At 41.4% G+C, this 18,140-nt stretch overlaps 1 protein-coding gene across 1 annotated transcript; it reads left to right on the top strand.

Moving 5' to 3' along the window:
* Window positions 1-1,695: 1,695 nt before the first annotated feature.
* Window positions 1,696-14,597, top strand: LOC148342033 (uncharacterized). Its single transcript, XM_088286615.1, has 2 exons — window positions 1,696-1,934; window positions 12,606-14,597. Exons 1-2 carry the CDS (start codon window positions 1,811-1,813, stop codon window positions 14,246-14,248), a joined length of 1,767 nt encoding a protein of 588 aa, XP_088142741.1. The 5' UTR covers window positions 1,696-1,810; the 3' UTR covers window positions 14,249-14,597.
* Window positions 14,598-18,140: the final 3,543 nt, after the last annotated feature.

Here is an 18,140-nt window from a genome sequence, read left to right as displayed (position 1 = left end):
TCCAGACATGTTTGCAAAAAGGGCAAATATCAACCGAATAAACATATTATTCAAAGGTAATAACAACGCCTGCTCTTCTCAACTCGTATTATTTCACTCGTTTAATTTAATTTTATACATCTACATTATTTAATTAGATATAGCTCATTTCATTGGATGCTTTATATACTTCAGATATTTAAATATGGATGACCTATATCCACCGAATAAACATCTTATTCAAAGGTAAAAACAACGCCTGCTCTTTTCAACTCATATTATTTCACTCGTTTAATTTAATTTTATTTATTTAAATAGAACATTGCATTGGATGCTTTATATACTTCAGATATTAAAATATGAATAACATAAGTACAGTTTGGGTTGGGGACGCACGCACGCAGGGAACACATTGTTTTTAACATAAGAAGCATACAGTTTGGGAGGGGGGCCAAGCCCCCCCTCCCAATCACACACACAACGTCATCACAACGAGACAAAAAGCGTAATTCTGTAGGCGGGGGCCCTTGGCCCACACACACACACACACACATACAACGTCATCACAACGAGACAAAAAGCGTAATTCTGTAGGCGGGGCCCACTTCGACAAAAGCGTAATTCTGTAGGAGTGGTATTAAACCTTCAACGGGCAGGGAATATGTAAATATTTTGAAATAGGTGGCTGGAGATTGGATAGTTTTAACACAGGGGCGGGGATAGCGGCCATTTTGGACAAAAGCGTAATTCTGTAGGCGGGGACAACGAGACAAAAGCGTAATTCTGTGGGCGGGGCTATGACGTCATCAAAATTTAAAAAAGCGTAATTCTATTATCTCTCGTATATACTGTGTATATTCGCATAGGTTTGCTTTTTCTGAATGTCTGCTGCAAATGTTATACATTAACGGCTACATTGCACCACCGCCTCGGTGTGATCTATATCTTTGCTGCTGTAACACTGCAAATTTCCCCATTGTGGGACTATTGAAGGACATCTTTATCGTTATCTTTAAAAACCTTGTGTTGGTGCTTGCAAAATAATTTTCCATAAGATTAAGATTGAACAAAATGGGGAAACAAAAATTTAAAAAGTAAATACTGTAACTATTAAACATTGAATACTAAATTATTCCTAAAACAGATCAATGAATCTTGAAATTAATAGTGAATTATTGTAGTTTAATAAATACTGAAACGAATAATGAAATATTACAGTACTTTAAATAAATACCGAAATCATTTTCAAACACAATAACAGTTAAGTAATAAAAGAGTGACATATTTTCATTTAAAATTCGCAATCACATCACAACCTGGTGAAAAACCCTGTAAAAAGGCAAATATGTTGACATAAAGTATCACTTTATCATGTCAACTGTTAATAATAGGGAAATACATTTGGAATACTATCCAACCAACAACATGGTGTCAGATGTATAAACAAAACCAGCAACAAAAGTCAAATTCAATACATCGCTGAAGTTCATATTTGGGAACTAAAATGTTTGTTCATGTGCATACGGTTTAAATCTTACGTTTTTTCTCTGTTTCGAAGAAGATAACAATGATTTGCATCGCAAATGGCGACATCTGTCGGTGAGTTGGTGACAGTGCTCCACAAAGCCAGCAGCCAATCAAATCACAGCGGGGTGTGTCCTGTTCTTCGGTTTTCGTGCCGAACAGACTGCCATTTTCTCGGAGGAAATTCTTTCAGTGCGACTCTGAAAAGACGACGCCATCTTTCATTCGTCTCGTCGAACAAAGAGAAGCTCACGAGTTATCGCCAAGCAGAGATCAAGTGCGGATTTGTTGAGATTGGCGTTTGAAAATGTGTGCAAGAACGACACCCAAGTACAAAGAGAAACTTTGTGGAATAAAAGAAGAGAACGAGCAACATCTTCAACTGCTGGACGAAGTTTGTAACCAGCCTCGTGTTGTGCCACTCAAAGCAGGTTTGTACACGTCTTACTCTCATTTGCTTTGTAAAGAACGACTTTCTATCGTTAAAAATATGCATCACAACATTAAGTTGTTTGGGGAAATCGTTCAAGGTTATTGCCGTTTTATTTTTAAATATTGCCTTTTACTTGTCGGTTTGCTGAACATTTGTTTATGCCAAATGAAATCAGTCCAGAAAATGGATGCCAAAGAAAAAACAATAGTGGGGGGTAAACTCCGTGTTTTTTTTCCCAGTTTAAAATTTGAACTGATTATTTAACATTTTACATATTCCAGTTTTTTATACGTTGTGAAAGAAATTAAGTTTGTCATGTCTCAAAACTATGCTGACAGACAGATGTAGTGTATTTTTATATCCACTGTTGGAGTTGAGCCACCGAGAAAATGAGAAACATTTAGTAAATGAATCTTCAAAGCCAAACTTACTCCATAGCGTGTTCGTTTTTTGTACTCAAGAAGAAAAGGGTCAAATAAAGACTCAACAACAACTGATTACAGTTGCGATATTTTAGTTTCTTCGATTTCTGGAGTTCAGGAAATAGTATCTGGGCGGCTTTTTCTTAATCTGATGAGAAACTGTACTCAGACGAGTCCAATCGAAAAATGGCGCGCTGATCTCAGCCCAGCCTCACATTTTATAGGTTTTCTATGTCAAGGGTCATGTAGGTTGAATCGGTCGTCCTTGCTCCTTCTCCCGTCCACGTTCCACGTCCAAGGCTGACCTTCTCAGGCAGGCGGCAGTCTCTCCGTCTCTCATTCCCCTGTAATCTCGTCAGTGTACAGATTGTGTGGTCTATGTTTTCCCAGATGAAATTGTTATGTTTTTGGTGTTCTTGATAGTGTCCCTGTGACGTCCTCCCCTGCCCAACTTGATATGTTTGTATCTTCTATGGCCTATGTGGAGAATGTGTTTTATTGTATTTGTCCATGAAGTGCTATCTGGTTTGTCATCAGTTTGACCCGAGCCGACTGAATCTGTTTGTTCTGAATGAGAGTGTGGGTCATGAAAATACGATGTGGTCAAATTTGAGGTCTTACATTTAAACTAAATCATATAAATTTAGCATATGAATGCATCAGTAAACACCATGACTACAATCCCAGTCAATCTTATCGATGCACTGTACTTCTACATTCATTTGAGAAATGCTTTTTGTTTAATCAATGTCGAACATATTCAGTAAATATGAACCTGCTAAATTAAATAATTGACCTTCTGTCCCGTAAGTGTTTAAAATAATGCCAGCAATCATAATACAATCCTTCAATATTCATGTCCGGTGTGGCCATTCCCTATAAGAAGGGAAGGCCGGAGAGAGGGGACACCTTTCCCTTTTTTCTTTTTGGGGAGACTTCTTTTGACATCAGCATGTGACGAGAATAAAATCTCTTTCTCGCCAAAATGGCTGTGTCAGAGAATCTTTTTCCATCACCAATTCTGCCATGCTCGGCGACCTGTCCGGAGGGAAGCTGAGCCAGACCCACACATCAACAACAAAATATACCTCATTTTTGGCATTTTGCTCCATTGAGGGTCTCAGGGTGCTGGGGCGCAGGCGTTCAACAACCGGCCGGCTGAACTTTCGGTGAGATGCTTTTACTCACAATGGGTGTTGTGCGCCTGTGTCCAAGCGGTCGGGGCTTTTGGGGTCGTTAAAGAGAGTTTGTGCGTGTGGGTCTGCTGGCTGATTGGTCATGGAAAATTTCCCTGTGTTAGTTTCAATTATAGTTTTAACAAGAGGCCAATATCATGACTGATTAAGACATTAAAAGATGTCAAAGTAACCGCACTGTGAAAGAACATACGGAAATGTATAAATAAATAAATAAATAAATGATTAAAAAAATTATGATGGGAACTCAGTAAATGGGGACGAGTGTGGGAGAAATGTGCAGAAGATAAAGAAAAGAAAGGTCTAGTGCTTAAAGAGATGAGAAATAAGAAGTGTACAATTATAGCTATAGACAACATAGTCGTGAATAAGCTCAGTTTGAGCACAGACCCTGGCCAGGGTGTAAATTTTAGCAGGAAAATTATGAGCTGGAAATAGAAATAATGAAGAGAAGCGCGCTTCCACGAATCGCATTCGGCACTTTGTGGCATGGAACACAGTAAGGATCGAGGCGTACCGTTGTGTGGAGGGCCCGACGGTTTCGCTGGTACGTAGCAAGAGATACGCTGTTCAGATACGTACCCTGTGATTACTCGTGTTCTGGTCAAGGCCACACAAAATCAAAAACCTGGCTACCATCTCAGGGTTCGCGGTTAACCGCTTCCCGATTGCCCGGGGCAAGTGTAATTTGGCCACGGGCAAGGTAAAATTATGGGCAACTTGCCCAACCGGGCAAGCATTTTTTAAAGCAGCCAAATATCTTTAATTTCGCCGAAAACTGCGATGTGATCTGTTTGTGTGCACTGTATGGTGATGGTTTAACCCAGACACCCCCTTATGTTGTGGTATGGTCCATCGGCCTTATCGGGGGCAATGGGCGGGCGCTACGGGGATCAGTTAGTTCAGTGAAAGTCGAGTTAAAGTGGACGTCAATAAATCCCGCAATATTGGAACTCGCTGTAGTTGCATCCTCATTTGAAGTTTGAAAAACACAACAAAAACCGACGATATTTCGGCCGAAAATTGAACCAGACACCGTTGTTAATTTTCACCGCCGGCGGGGGAAAAGAGTGGGACAGAGAGGCCGCGAGCAGCAGCTCGCCTGCTCGCAGCCGCTCCATGCAACTCCTCTCTCCTCCTCTTCTCACCGGCTCGGCTTTTATTAGTTTGACTCAAGAATCACAAGAAATTAGAATACAATGAAGGTCTGTTTAGCCTAAACTAAATCACCAGAATACAGGAGATGAATTTACAATGGTGGTCTGTTTTAGACTAAACTAATCAGCAGAAGACAGAAAACATCAATAACTAATCATCAGGAGACAGCAAGCATAACATGACAACTCACGGTGTAAAGGTTACTTTAACTAAACACATCTTCAGGATACTGTGTCTGTGTGTAGTTAAAGCAACGTGTGCATGTGTGTTCCAGCTGTGCGTGTGTGCTATAACATAAATGTCAGTATGTGTGTGTGCAAATATTAATGAGTGTATATAAACATGATCATAAATACACAAAACTGATTACATAAAGTTACTTTAAGTCAATGTGATCCTCAATTTATCTTACATTTCCACATAAGAAGGGAAGGCTCATAGGACTGGACTTTCTACGAACAGCTCAGTGCGTGCTTGACCTGGGGAGGAACACGTTGGCTTTTCCAAGACGTCCCACAGTTGAAATGGTGCGCCCTACACAGCCTGAAAAGTCATTCCTTCCGACGTCGAGCGCAGCCATTGCACAGCAGGAGTCTGATCCCACCCATGAACCGCTGGCTCCTATGACTTCTCCACCCACATCAGATGCCCACATTGATGAGCATTCCTCCTCCCCGGCCCCGTGGTCCATGACAGGTGGAGTGGACAGATTGACGGCAGTGCGCGAAGTGTGGAAGCGCAACAGTGATGGTTTAGAACCCAAGCAACAGGAGGAGCTGTGGCAACTGTTGTGGGACTTTAAGGACATTTTTGCGCTGACAGAAGAGGAGGTGGGCAGAACAGACTTGGTGCAGCACCAAATTGACACGGGGGATGCACGACCTATCAAAGCACGCCCCCGCCGCCTTCCCCTTGCACATCAGGCAGATGCGGACAGCGCAATTGACGAGATGCTGAAAGCTGGCATCATTGAGCCATCTGACAGCCCTTGGGCCTCAGGGGTTGTCATGGTAAAAAAAAAAAAGACAGTGAAGAAAAGGTTCTGTGTGGACTATAGACCCTTAAACAGCGTGACCAAGAAAGAATCCTATCTACTGATGAGAATCTGGATATGGTGTCTGGATCGTCCTGGTTCTCCTCATTAGACCTGCGCAGTGGATATTGGCAGGTGCCCCTCAGCCCTGAAGCCAGGTCAAAGACTGCTTTCTGTACTGGCAGGGGGTTGTGGCAGTTTCAAGTTCTCTGTTTCGGCCTGTGTAATGCACCTGCTACCTTTGAGCGGCTTATGGACAAGGTGCTGGCTGGCATCCCCCGACAGGAATGTTTGGTCTATTTGGATGACGTCCTGGTCCATGGGAACTCTTTCCATGCAGCCTTGGAGGCCATGCGCCAGGTCTTACAAAGAATTTCCACTGCAGGTCTGAAGCTTCACCCTGACAAGTGCTGCTTTATGAGAAGAGAGCTTGAGTTCCTGGGACACAAAGTTGGAAGGGAAGACATTAGCACTTTGGAGGAGAAAGTGCGAGCCGTGAGGGACTGGACGACTCCCAGCAAGAGCTTTCTTGGGCTGGCATCCTATTACAGGCGATTCGGTCGAGGTTTCTCATGTCTAGCTGCACCACCAGGGTTCGCGGTTAACCGCTTCCCGATTGCCCGGGGCAAGTGAAATCTGGCCACGGGCAAGGTAAAATTATGGGCAACTTGCCTGACCGGGCAAGCATTTTTTAAAGCAACCAAATATCTTTAATTTCGACGAAAACTGTGGTGTGATCCGTTTGTGTGCACTGTATGGTGATGGTTTAACCCAGACACCCCCTTATGTTGTGGTATGGTCCATTGGCCTTATTGGGGGCAATGGGCGGGCGCTACGGGGATCAGTTAGTTCAGTGAAAGTCGAGTTAAAGTGGACGTCAATAAATCCCGCAGTATTGGAACTCGCTGTAGTCGCATCCTCATTTGAAGTTTGAAAAACACAACAAAAACCGACGATATTTCGGCCGAAAATTGACAGCCGGAAGTTTTCTTACCTTCTGCGCATGTTTACAAGTGGCGACAAGTTCGTTCAAATCCGAACATTTCGGATTCCTCTGACATGACAAAAATACCTCGAATATTTTTAAGTCGACAATTCAGTTGCGAGTAAGGAAGGGAGTCATATTTGATTATTGGCTGTTAATTCATTAGCTCCATGACGTGACCTGACATAGTGTCAGTGACTGTCTTCTGTTTATGCTATGAAACTTATGGAGGCAGCGCCACAGGCACTGGTCTTAAAGGAATACACAAATTTCCCACACTCATAATTTACTCATGTGATTCCTCAATTAATACGCTCTCCTGGACTTAAAATTGATAATCTGGATTGCTGTAACATAATTTTCCCAATTTAACATGCAGATTTGTTAATTATTAAAACTACAATTAACATTTTCAATAACTGCACAGGATGATACATGCTGTTGTGAGTAGGGTTTCATGGTTGATGATGAAAACAAGATTAATTTATGCTTATCAGATTATATGTTTATTTACATTTGTGGCGCACATTTTACAACCATAAACATTTTATTCTTCGAGAAAAAATATTGTCACTTGCCCAAGTCGGGCAAGTAATTTGGCCACTCGGGCAAGTCAAATTTTAGTGGCACTTGCCCTATGGGCAAGCAGTTTTTAAAGTTAACCGCGAACCCTGACTAGACCTTTCTTTTCTTTATCTTCTGCACATTTCTCCCGCACTAGTCCCTATTTACTTAGTTCTTATCATTTTTTTCCCATTTATTTATTTATTTTTTCATACTTTTTCTAATGTTCTTTCATAGTGTGGTTACTTTGACATCTTTGAATGTTTTAATCATTTATAGAGGCCTCTTGTTTAAACAATAATTGAAACTAACACAGGGACATTTTCCATGACCAATCAGCCAGCAGACCCACACGCACAAGCTCTCTTTAACGACCCCAAAAGCCCCGACCGCTTGGACACAGGCGCACAACACCCATTGTGAGTAAAAGCATCTCACCGAAAGTTCAGCCGGCCGGCTGTTGAACGCCTGCGCCCCAGCACCCCGAGACCCTCAATGGAGCAAAATGCCAAAAATGTGGTATATTTTGTTGTTGATGTGTGGGTCTGGCTCAGCTTCCCTCCGGACAGGTCGCGGAGCATGGCAGAATTGGTGATGGAAAAAGATTCTCTGACACAGCCAATTTGGTTAGAAAGAGATTTTATTCTCGTCACATGCTGATGTCAAAAGAAGTCTCCCCAAAAAGAAAAAAGGGAAAGGTGTCCCCTCTCTCTGGCCTTCCCTTCTTATAGAGAATGGCCACACCGGACATGAATATTGAAGGATTGTATTACGATTGCTGGCATTATTTTAAACACTTACGGGACAGAAGGTCAATTATTTAATTTAGCCGGTTCATATTTACTGAATATGTTAAACATTGATTAAACAAAAAGCATTTATCAAATGAATGTAGAAGTACAGTGCATCGATAAGATTGACTGGGATTGTAGTCATGGTGTTTACTGATGCATTCATATGCTAAATTGATATGACTTAGTTTAAATGTAAGACCTCAAAATTGCACACATAGTATTTTCATGACCCACACTTTCATTCAGAACAAACAGATTCAGTCTGCTCAGGTCAAACTGATGACAAACCAGATCGCACTTCATGGACAAATACGACAAAACACATTCTCCACATAGGCCATAGAAGATACAAACATCAAGTTGGGCCGGGGAGGACGTCACAGGGACACTATCAAGAACACCAAAAAACATAACAATTTGATCTGGGAAAACATACACCACACAATCTGTACACTGACGAGATTACAGGGGAATGTGAGCAGGAGAGACGGAGGGACTGCCGCCTGCCTGAGAAGGTCAGCCTTGGACGTGGAATGTGGACGGGAGAAGGAGCAAGGACGACCGATTCAAACTACATGACCCTTGACATAGAAAACGTATAAAATTTGAGGCTGGGCTGAGATCAGAGCGCCATTTTTCGATTGTACTCGTCTGTACGGAAGAGGATTAGGGCCATGAATGAGAAAAAAAAAGATTGGAAGGATTCTGACTTTAATCTCAGAATTCTGACTTTAAAGTGAGAATTCTGACTTTAAAGTGAGAATTCTGACTTTTTGTCATGGAGCAATGCATTGTGGGATGAAAATGTCAGAGCATGGTGTGTATGCCTTTGGAAAGTCCTAATATGTCGTCACCAAGCGACTTTTTGCGTGGCCGAGGAGTGTCGGAGGACATCGTTGCACTTTTGGAGGAGCAGAGGGTGAGTAAACAGTGCGTCGTTCATTTGGTGGCTGTCGCGTCCGTAACTCTCACGCTACGTGTAGCTAGTCGCTCTGTTGCAAATTAGCATATCATGAAGGGATGCGCTCCATTTGCATACGCAGTTTATGAGACTTTTGGTCCTTCAATAACCAGTTTAGATAAAGCAATTTTGGTGTCGTCACAGCGTCGCTAAAACACGCGCATCATATCTGGCTGTTTAGAGAGATGTGCTGTCATGCTTTGGGCTTTTTGTCTGTTGTCTAAACCTGGGACGTTTCTTGCTTGCAATAACAAATGATAAGACAGACTACAACATTGTGGACAGCTGCCCTTTTGTCCAGCTTTCTCCTACACCATCACCCAAACACCATAGTCACATAATGTATAGTCATGGTCACTTTGAAGCAAAGATGACTCACACTTTGTCCAGCAGGGTGTGCTAACATGCACTCCGAACAGCCCAATGAGTAAAAGGGTTGATGGTCGCGAGTGATACTTTGTCCATATATTGAGCGCAGTCGCCTTATAAGGCGCTGTGTTAGTTTAGGGGAAGATTTGGGACTTTTAAGTGCGCCTTATGACTGCGAAAATACGGTACTTCTCATTTCCACGGTGACTCTACTCCAACAATACTAAAGCTGTTGCTTTGTTATTCATATAGAATTTTTGTTTAAAATCCCCCTGGCTCTTCTTTTTGTCTTTTCTATAGTCTGTACGTATTAATAACTGTTTGTTAATGTTTTAAAGTTTTGGGCAAAAAACGTATTAGTAAATATTTATCATGTCACTGATGGTGTCGTGGTACACTCGCCTGAGTTGTGTGCAGGCAACGTGGGTTCAGTTCCCTCTCAGTGACGGTGTCTATGTCTGCCCTGTGACTGGCTGGCGACCAGTTCAGGGTGTAGTGCGCCTTTCGCCCGAAGTCAGCTGGAATTGGCTCCAGCACTCTCCCGCAACCCTGTTCAGGATAAGCCGTGTGGATAATGACTTGACATGACAAATATTTGTCATCTCATCAATATTTTCACAACAGAGTACTGAGTTTCGAGATCCTCACGATAATAGTTCTCGAAACTATATTTCTTATCAATGTAGGTTAGTTAAGGGATATTTTATTGACAATCTAATCTCAATATACAAAGACAGAAAAAAAATTGGCGGTGGGGGGGGCGCGAATCTTTTTCTTCTTGGTAGGGGCGGGCGTGAAATAATTGAGAGGCACTGCGAGTATATGCAGACATTATATTCATACAATCTTGCAGCCCGACTGAACCACAGCATTGTTGCAAGTTCGGTAGGAGAAACGTAACCTTCCCACTGCTGTTCCAGCAGCTGCTTCTCCGGGCATAGGGGGAAGTGATGTCGGAGCTGACTCGATTTAATGGCGTTATTTTAGTTATTTTGTTAAATTGTTTTTATCAACCGAATTAAAATATTACATAGAATAAATATTAAAAGAGAATAGTCAGGTGTAAAAACAAACACAGAGGCAAAGAAATATATTTGAAAAATACGTGCTTAAAGCATGACGTCATTAGCAAGCGCGCAGCTTCCGAAGGACCTCGACCACATCCACCGACCCGTCCACACCGGAACAAAAACACCCACCGCTAAATTCTTCTGATTTAGTGTGGAACTGACTGTAATTTTCTCAAAGGATGTCCAGTGCTACTCTAAAGGACTACGACATAATTCATTAAGTCTTTGTGTCCCGATAACCTCATCTTCGCGCGTTGATGCTTTTCGGCGTAGTTAGCTTAGCTTGTTAGCTAGCTAGCCGCTAACGAAAAGAGGCACATGACTCATCGCCTAGCAGAGATCAAGTGCGCATTTTTTGGAATTATCATTTGAAAATGTGTGAAAGAACAACACCCAAGAACAAAGAGGAACTTTGTGGAATAAAAGAAGAGAACGAGCAACATCTTCAACTGCTGGACGAAGTTTGCAACCAGCCTCGTGTTGTGCCACTCAAAGCAGGTTTGTAGACGTCTAACTCTCATTTGCTTTGTAGAGAACGACTTTCTATCGTTAAAAATGTGCATCACAACATTAAGTTGTTTGGGGAAATCGTTCAAGGTTCTTGCCGTTTTATCTTTAAATATTGCCTTTTACTTGCAGGTCTGCTGAGCAATTGTTTATGTCAAATGAAATCAGTGCAGAAAATATATGCCAAAGAATAACCAATAGTGGGGGGTGAACTCCATGTTTTTCCCAGTATAAAATTTACATTTAAAATAACAAAACATTTTCTGGTTTTTATATTTTGTTCAAGCAATTCCTTACGGAAGCAATTCCGCCTGACTCTAAAAATGTGCACACTGCCGCAAAAACGTCAATGGCGGTTGATCAATTTTAGTGAATAAAACGCAAAATATTAAGTTTTTTTTTTTTTAAAGTCAAGTACGTATCGGTCTTTTCTTATTTATTAACTTTGTACTGGCTTGGTCGGGTGAGAGTCAATGAACCTCGGGTGGCCCTGCACTGTTTTGTGCACGTGTGCGTAGTTTCACCCCATCCAAACATTTAAAATACATTGAATGCATCCATCCAAGGTTGCACGGTTCTCATCAGTGAACAAGCGCATGCTGCAAGGAATGCATCTGCATCTTTGTCTTACGATGGTCTCAAAAAGGCTGAACGTCACAACCCCCTTTTCTACCTACAAGTCCAGGAACATTTAGTTCCTGGTAATAAAGTTCCTGTGGCCCAGGTGGTTTGCATCACCCCCACAACTCATAGTTCCTGGTAATTTATCCAAATGACAATCATGATGTATCAGTGGGAGGTCTTGTGTTACTTTGTTACTCATTACTGACACCCTATGGCTGTTAAGCATCATTGCAATTCCAAAATGATTCAGTGAACTCTTAAAATATTATGGTGTATCTTAGTTGAATACATATTCCAGAAACGTCTGTGACTATGTCAGGAATGAAATCGGGCACCAGCCGCAACGTGCTTCCTTTTTAAATGCTCGTTTATCACAGTTGTGCTGCTAAAGGGAGGTTTACATCGTAGGACGTAATTTTGTGAAATGACCCCATGGTCCGGTCCAAGTTGGGGTCCACGCATTGCTCCGTGTGCGGCAGGCACAAGTCAAGGTAGCACGGTAGAAACAATATAAGACAAAGTCGCCGCATGAGGTTTGATCTGAATTTACACCAACTGACTGGTACAAGATCGAAGGCTCATCTTCGGATATGCTTCCATGGATATTACGGCCCTGGATGAGGACGCACTCCACTGAAGTCATCTTCCTGCAGCGCTTCATTCAATTGACTCTTATATTATCTCATCTATCATTGCATAGCATCATTGTATGTGTCAAATGTTGCCCAGTTGGCATCCATTGCAGCCTGGTCATCCTGGAAGGGGGATTCCCCCATCTGTGGTCCCTTCTCAAGGTTTCTCACTTTTCCCCTAATGAGGTTTTGTGAGTTTTTCCTTGCCCTTCTGGGGGTTAAGATCGGGGATGTCGATTGTGGCTATGTAAAGCCCTTTGAGACTGTCTGTGATTAAGGGCTATACAAATAAAATTGACTTGACTTGACTTGACCAAACCAAATGATGTGTGTTTGTCTTTTTGTGTCCTGCAGACGTCAGTGAAAACGATCTCCGTTCTGTGAAAGAGGAGCCAGACTTGACTCACATCAAAAAGGAGGAGGAGGAGGAGGAGATCAACAAGTCACCAGTGAACGTTGACCCTATAAAGACTGAAGATGAAAACAAGGATGAGTGTGAGGACAACAGAGGGGCGGAGCCTACAAGCAGCAGTTCAAGTCATCTCGTGACAACAGAAGTTGATGAAGACCACTGGGGACCATCACAAGTACATAATGAGGACACATTATCACACGCTGATGATGATGATGATGATGGGCAAGCCAAAGGTGAAAGGGCATGTCACACTGACTCATTCACTTCAAAGCTGTCTTTAAAAGGGCACAGAAAAACACACAGTGGTGAAAAACCTTTTTCCTGCTCGGTATGTGGCAAAAGCTTCTCTCGAAAGTCTCATTTAGTAAGGCACACAAGAACGCACAGTGGAGAAAAACCTTTTTCTTGCTCAGTTTGTGGCAAAAGCTTCGATCAAAATTCAAGTTTAACATACCACACAAGAATACACAGTGGAGAAAAACCTTTTTCCTGCTCAGTTTGTGGCAAGAGTTTCTCTCGAAAGTTTCATTTAACAATCCACACAAGAACACACAGTGGAGAAAAATCTTTTTCCTGCTCAGTTTGTGGAAAATGCTTCTCTCTAAAGGCAAATTTAACAGAACACGCAAGAACACACACTGGAGAAAAACCTTTTTCTTGCTCAGTTTGTGGCAAAAGCTTTTCTTTCAAGTCAAATTTAAAAACACATATACGATTACACACTGGAGAAAAACCTTTTTCATGCTCAGTTTGTGGCAAGAGTTTCTCTCAAAATTCAAGTTTAACATACCACACAAGAATACACAGTGGAGAAAAATCTTTTTCCTGCTCAGTTTGTGGCAAGAGTTTCTCTCGAAGGTCTCATTTAATAATTCACACAAGAACACACAGTGGTGAAAAATCTTTTTCCTGCTCAGTTTGTGGAAAATGCTTCTCTCAAAAGGAAGGTTTAACAAGCCACACAAGAACACACACTGGAGAAAAACCATTTTCCTGCTTGGTTTGTGGTAAAAGCTTTTCTCTAAAATCAAGTTTCACATACCACACAAGAATACACAGTGGAGAAAACCCTTTTTCCTGCTCAGTTTGTGGCAAGAGTTGCTCTCGAAAGTCTCATTTAACAAGCCACACAAGAACACACACTGGAGAAAAACCATTTTCCTGCTTGGTTTGTGGTAAAAGCTTTTCTCTAAAATCAAATTTGACAAGTCACACAAGAAAGCACAGTGGTGAAAAACCTTTTTCCTGCTCAGTTTGTGCCAAGAGGTTCTCTCAAAAGTCGCATTTACGAAGCCACACAAGAACGCACAGTGGAGAAAAACCTTTTTCCTGCTCAGTTTGTGCCAAGAGGTTCTCTCGAAAGTCGCATTTACGAAGCCACACAAGAACACACAGTGGAGAAAAACCTTTTTCCTGCTCAGTTTGTGCCAAGAGGTTCTCTCGAAAGTCGCATTTACGAAGCCACACAAGAACGCACAGTGGAGACAAGCCATTGAGTTGCAGCGTTTGTGCTAAAAAATTCTTCACTAAACAGGGTGCTGAGAGTCACAATTGTGCTGGTGAGAAAAGCAGCGATCCTTGAAGCTTAAAAAAAAGAAAACAAAAAACTGAAGGAACTGACTCTGAGTGGTAAGATGTAATTGTGATTTTGAATAAAATATGAAAAATTTAATTTTGCAAAGCTCTTTTATTGACATTAAGCCAATGGGATCAGAGTCAGAATTATCAATGTGTTTGTGTGATGATGATCTTTTTTTTGTGATTTTACATCAAGATGTAAATGAAATTAATTGCCTTTGCCTGGAATAACATTTGTTAACGTTATGCTTTTCAGTTGTCTTTTTACTTAATGGTACAGGTGTGAGAAGAAACGGTGCTTATGAAATCGGTGCCTTCCACTATCAATAAAATTACTTGTTCCACTTGCTCAACTGGCCTTCATTTCGCTGTGTGAAAAGGTGAAAAATAGATCTAGAAGTTGAACTCGAAAAAGAACAAGAAAGAGAAACGCAAGCAGTCTCAGTTTCTCTCAAAGGTTCTGGAATGTCAGGAGTTGGCAACTTGATGGCGACTGGAGTCAGCGCTGGTTTTCTCGCAGTGTTTGGCTGGCTCGTATATGTATGGTCCATTGAACAAAACTCAAACTCTTCAAATATCCCCTCACATACATTTAATATTTCGCTTTCTGAATAAATTTCTGACTAGCTAAAACCTCTTTCCAGGTTGAGCTCTATCAAGCGTTTGGGGCTTGTTGCTAAGCAGAATCTTACTTCGGGAAAAAACGTATAATTTTGTCAAATATACTAAATATTTTTGTTCATGCTCTATTATATTTTTTATATATTGGATTATTTTTATAATGAAATAGGGAAATATTAAAATTGGCAACCACATACAGACCTAATTCAATTAATATGAAATATAAAACATTTTATAACTATTGAACTCAATGAGAAGAGTCCTAATCTTGAAATAAATATTGAAATATAAAAAATACTTATATATTAAATAAATTCAATTACCCAACTCCGGATGAGCGGCAGAAAATGGCTGGATGGATGGAATAATTTAAATTGCACACATATTCAAATGAACAAATATGTTAAGAAATATTCAAGTGTGAAATAAAAAGGTTTAAATTAATATTGATATAATTTCATATTAAAATAATTGAATAAATATTGTATTATTACATAAGCAAGCTTAAATATACATTGAAATACATTTTTAAAAAGTCATGTATTTATAAATGGCCTAATTTAGATCTGGGAAGTAATTCTCTTTATGAAACTATGACGGGACTGGAGCTCACAGAAGTGACTAGTCTTGGTTCTGAAGTTCCGATGTAACCAGATACTGCCCTGAGAGAAAATAGGCCTGAGCATTGTTTATGGTGGGGGCAATTCTCTCGCCAGGTCAGTGACCTTCCAGGGTATGAGAGTAATTTAAGGTGGTCACGAGTAGACTGGTCGTATCAAAGGGGAGACGCATCTGCTCTCCCTCTGGGGGACTTTTGGACGGAAATCCCGAAGACTAGCGTGATGGGAATGCATATGCAACAAGGGAAAATTAGATATTCATGTCCTATTTGGGCATTCCCTATAAGAAGGGAATGTCTGAGAGGGGGCTCGCACGTTTTTGGGGAGACTTCTTTTGACATCAGCATGTGACGAGAATAAAATCTTTCTTCTTTCTTTTGTTCTTTTCCATCACCAATCCAGCCTTGCTCGGCTGCCTCTCCTGAAGGCAGCAAGGACCCACACTTCAAAGACAAAATATACGACATATTGAAAGAAAAATAATACTCAAATATTGAAATAAGTATAGAATTGAAAGAATAAACAACAAAGAAATAAATACCTCCTGGAAAATATCATTATTTTCAACATTTGTCAAAGCACAAAATTTCGATCAGATTGAGTTCTTTCTTGCACATTCTTAAACAATCATAATTTTTTTACTTTTACTTTTTAAGTTACTTCAGTGCATTTCACACCTGAGCCTTCAGGGAATTCCTACTTCGTCCTACTTGAATGAATCCACATCAAAATATCATCATTTATGACACCACGGCTGGACAAATAATATCCAGAAACACACTTACGCACCACTGAGTGAGTGTTGGACGATATAGCTTCTCTTGAAAGGTCCGACTTGAAAATGTCTTTGCAAGTGTATCTGCAATTAAATCCACACTTTTCCCTCCTTCGGCCATTGTGGTTCAAAAAAAGCAAGAATATATTTTAGATTTTCGAACGGCCGCCAATTACAACTTTCGAGTGTGTTGATTCGGCATCGCGCTGCCCCCTCACGAGTGAGTATCCAATCACAAAACGCGTTCATCACCCTCAGCAAAAGGCCAGCGAAAAGGTTCACTGTAAACAACTCGTGATCTGATTGGCTGTCGCAACCGTCTAACAAGGCCGTGAAATTGAAAACCAACAACAATCAGCCAATAAAAACAAAGGGATGTTGTAGGCTAAAAGTGACAGCAAAGGGAAGACAACACAAATTAACGTTCACAATTGTGCCAAGTGGACTGGAGTCAACCCTTGGAGACAAGGCGTCTGAAGAGCTTGGATTGATAAAAAGAATTTACGAAATCAACAGCAAGGATGTCAATAAAAAGAACAAAGTGTTGCCGAGTGAAGGTAGTAAGAGTATAGTGAACAAATACTTTTCTGTCTTCAAAGGACAAGGGACGCTACCTTACACTTATAAAATACAGCTCAAGGAAGATGCTAAACCTGTAGTACATGCCCCGAGAAGAGTTCCAGCCCCTCTCAAAGAGAGATTAAAAAAGGAACTGAACAGAATGACACCAATAGGAGTCATAGAGAAAGTGGAAGAACCCACCGACTGGGTAAATTCCATCACGTGTGTTAAAAAGAGGAACTTCCCAGAGTTACGTGTTTGCCTCGACCCCAAAGATCTGAATGAAAACATTAAAAGAGAACATTATCAGATTCCCAACCGTGAAGAAATCCTGAGTGACAAGGCAGGTGCTAAGTACTTCAGCAAATTAGATGCAACGCATGGATTTTGGCAGGTGAAGCTGGACACCGAAAGCAGCAGGTACACCACCTTCAACACACCATTTGGGCGTTTCTGTTTTCTGAGACTGCCATTTGGCATAAAGTCTGCGCCTGAGATCTTTCACAGAGCTATGGAGTCAATCATAGAAGGTCTGGAAGGAACCCGTGTGTACATTGATGATTTGGTTGTTTGGGGAAACACGGAACAAGAACACAATGAGAGACTTGAGGAACTGCTACAAAGAGTTAAAATGAATGGACTTAAACTAAAACGAGAGAAATGTCTGTTTGGTGTTACAGAATTGAAATTCTTGGGAGACAAGCTCACAGCAGATGGAGTGGTGCCAGACAGAACCAAAGTGCAAGCAATGCCGGACATGCCAGTTCCAACTGAGAAAAAAGGACTTCTGCGAGCAATGGGGTTGATAAACTTCCGGGGCAAGTTCATTCCAAACCTCTCGTCGAGGACAAAGTCCCTTAGAGAGCTGCTGCATCACAACGTCGCCTTTGAGTGGACGACAAAACATGACAAAGAATGGCAAGATCTAAGGAGAACTGTGACAGCTGAGCCAGTCCTTGCCTACTTTGATCCATCAAAACCAACCAAAATTTCCACGGATGCGTCGAAAGATGTGCTAGGTGCCGTACGGCTGCAAAAGGCGAGAGACACATGGCAACCTGTAGCCTATGCATCCAGGTCAATGTCAGAGACTGAAAAACGCTCTGCTCAGATCGAAAAGGAGTCACTGGGTCTAGTGTTTGGATGTGGCAAATTTCACACGTATGTTTATGGACTGCCCACGTTCATAGCAGAGACTGATCATAAGCCACTGATTTCAATTAGGAAGAAAAATCTCAATGACATGACGCCCAGAATTCAACGCATGATGACATTGCAGCGCTATGATTTTGAGCGAACTGACACGCTTGGAAAATACA

The sequence above is a fragment of the Idiotropiscis lumnitzeri genome, chromosome 2 (genome assembly GCF_059441095.1).
Source record: "Idiotropiscis lumnitzeri isolate Australia: NSW breed Sydney's pygmy pipehorse chromosome 2, RoL_Ilum_1.0, whole genome shotgun sequence".
Lineage (NCBI taxonomy): Eukaryota > Metazoa > Chordata > Actinopteri > Syngnathiformes > Syngnathidae > Idiotropiscis > Idiotropiscis lumnitzeri.
This window is presented reverse-complemented; position numbering and strand designations above follow the sequence as displayed.

Coding starts and splice junctions, on each gene's coding strand:
- LOC148342033 (XM_088286615.1), top strand. CDS start 1,811: ATGTGTGCAAGAACGACACCCAAGTACAAAGAGAAACTTTGTGGAATA. Junction 1,935..12,605: donor TGTTGTGCCACTCAAAGCAG/GTTTGTACACGT, acceptor TGTGTCCTGCAG/ACGTCAGTGAAAACGATCTC.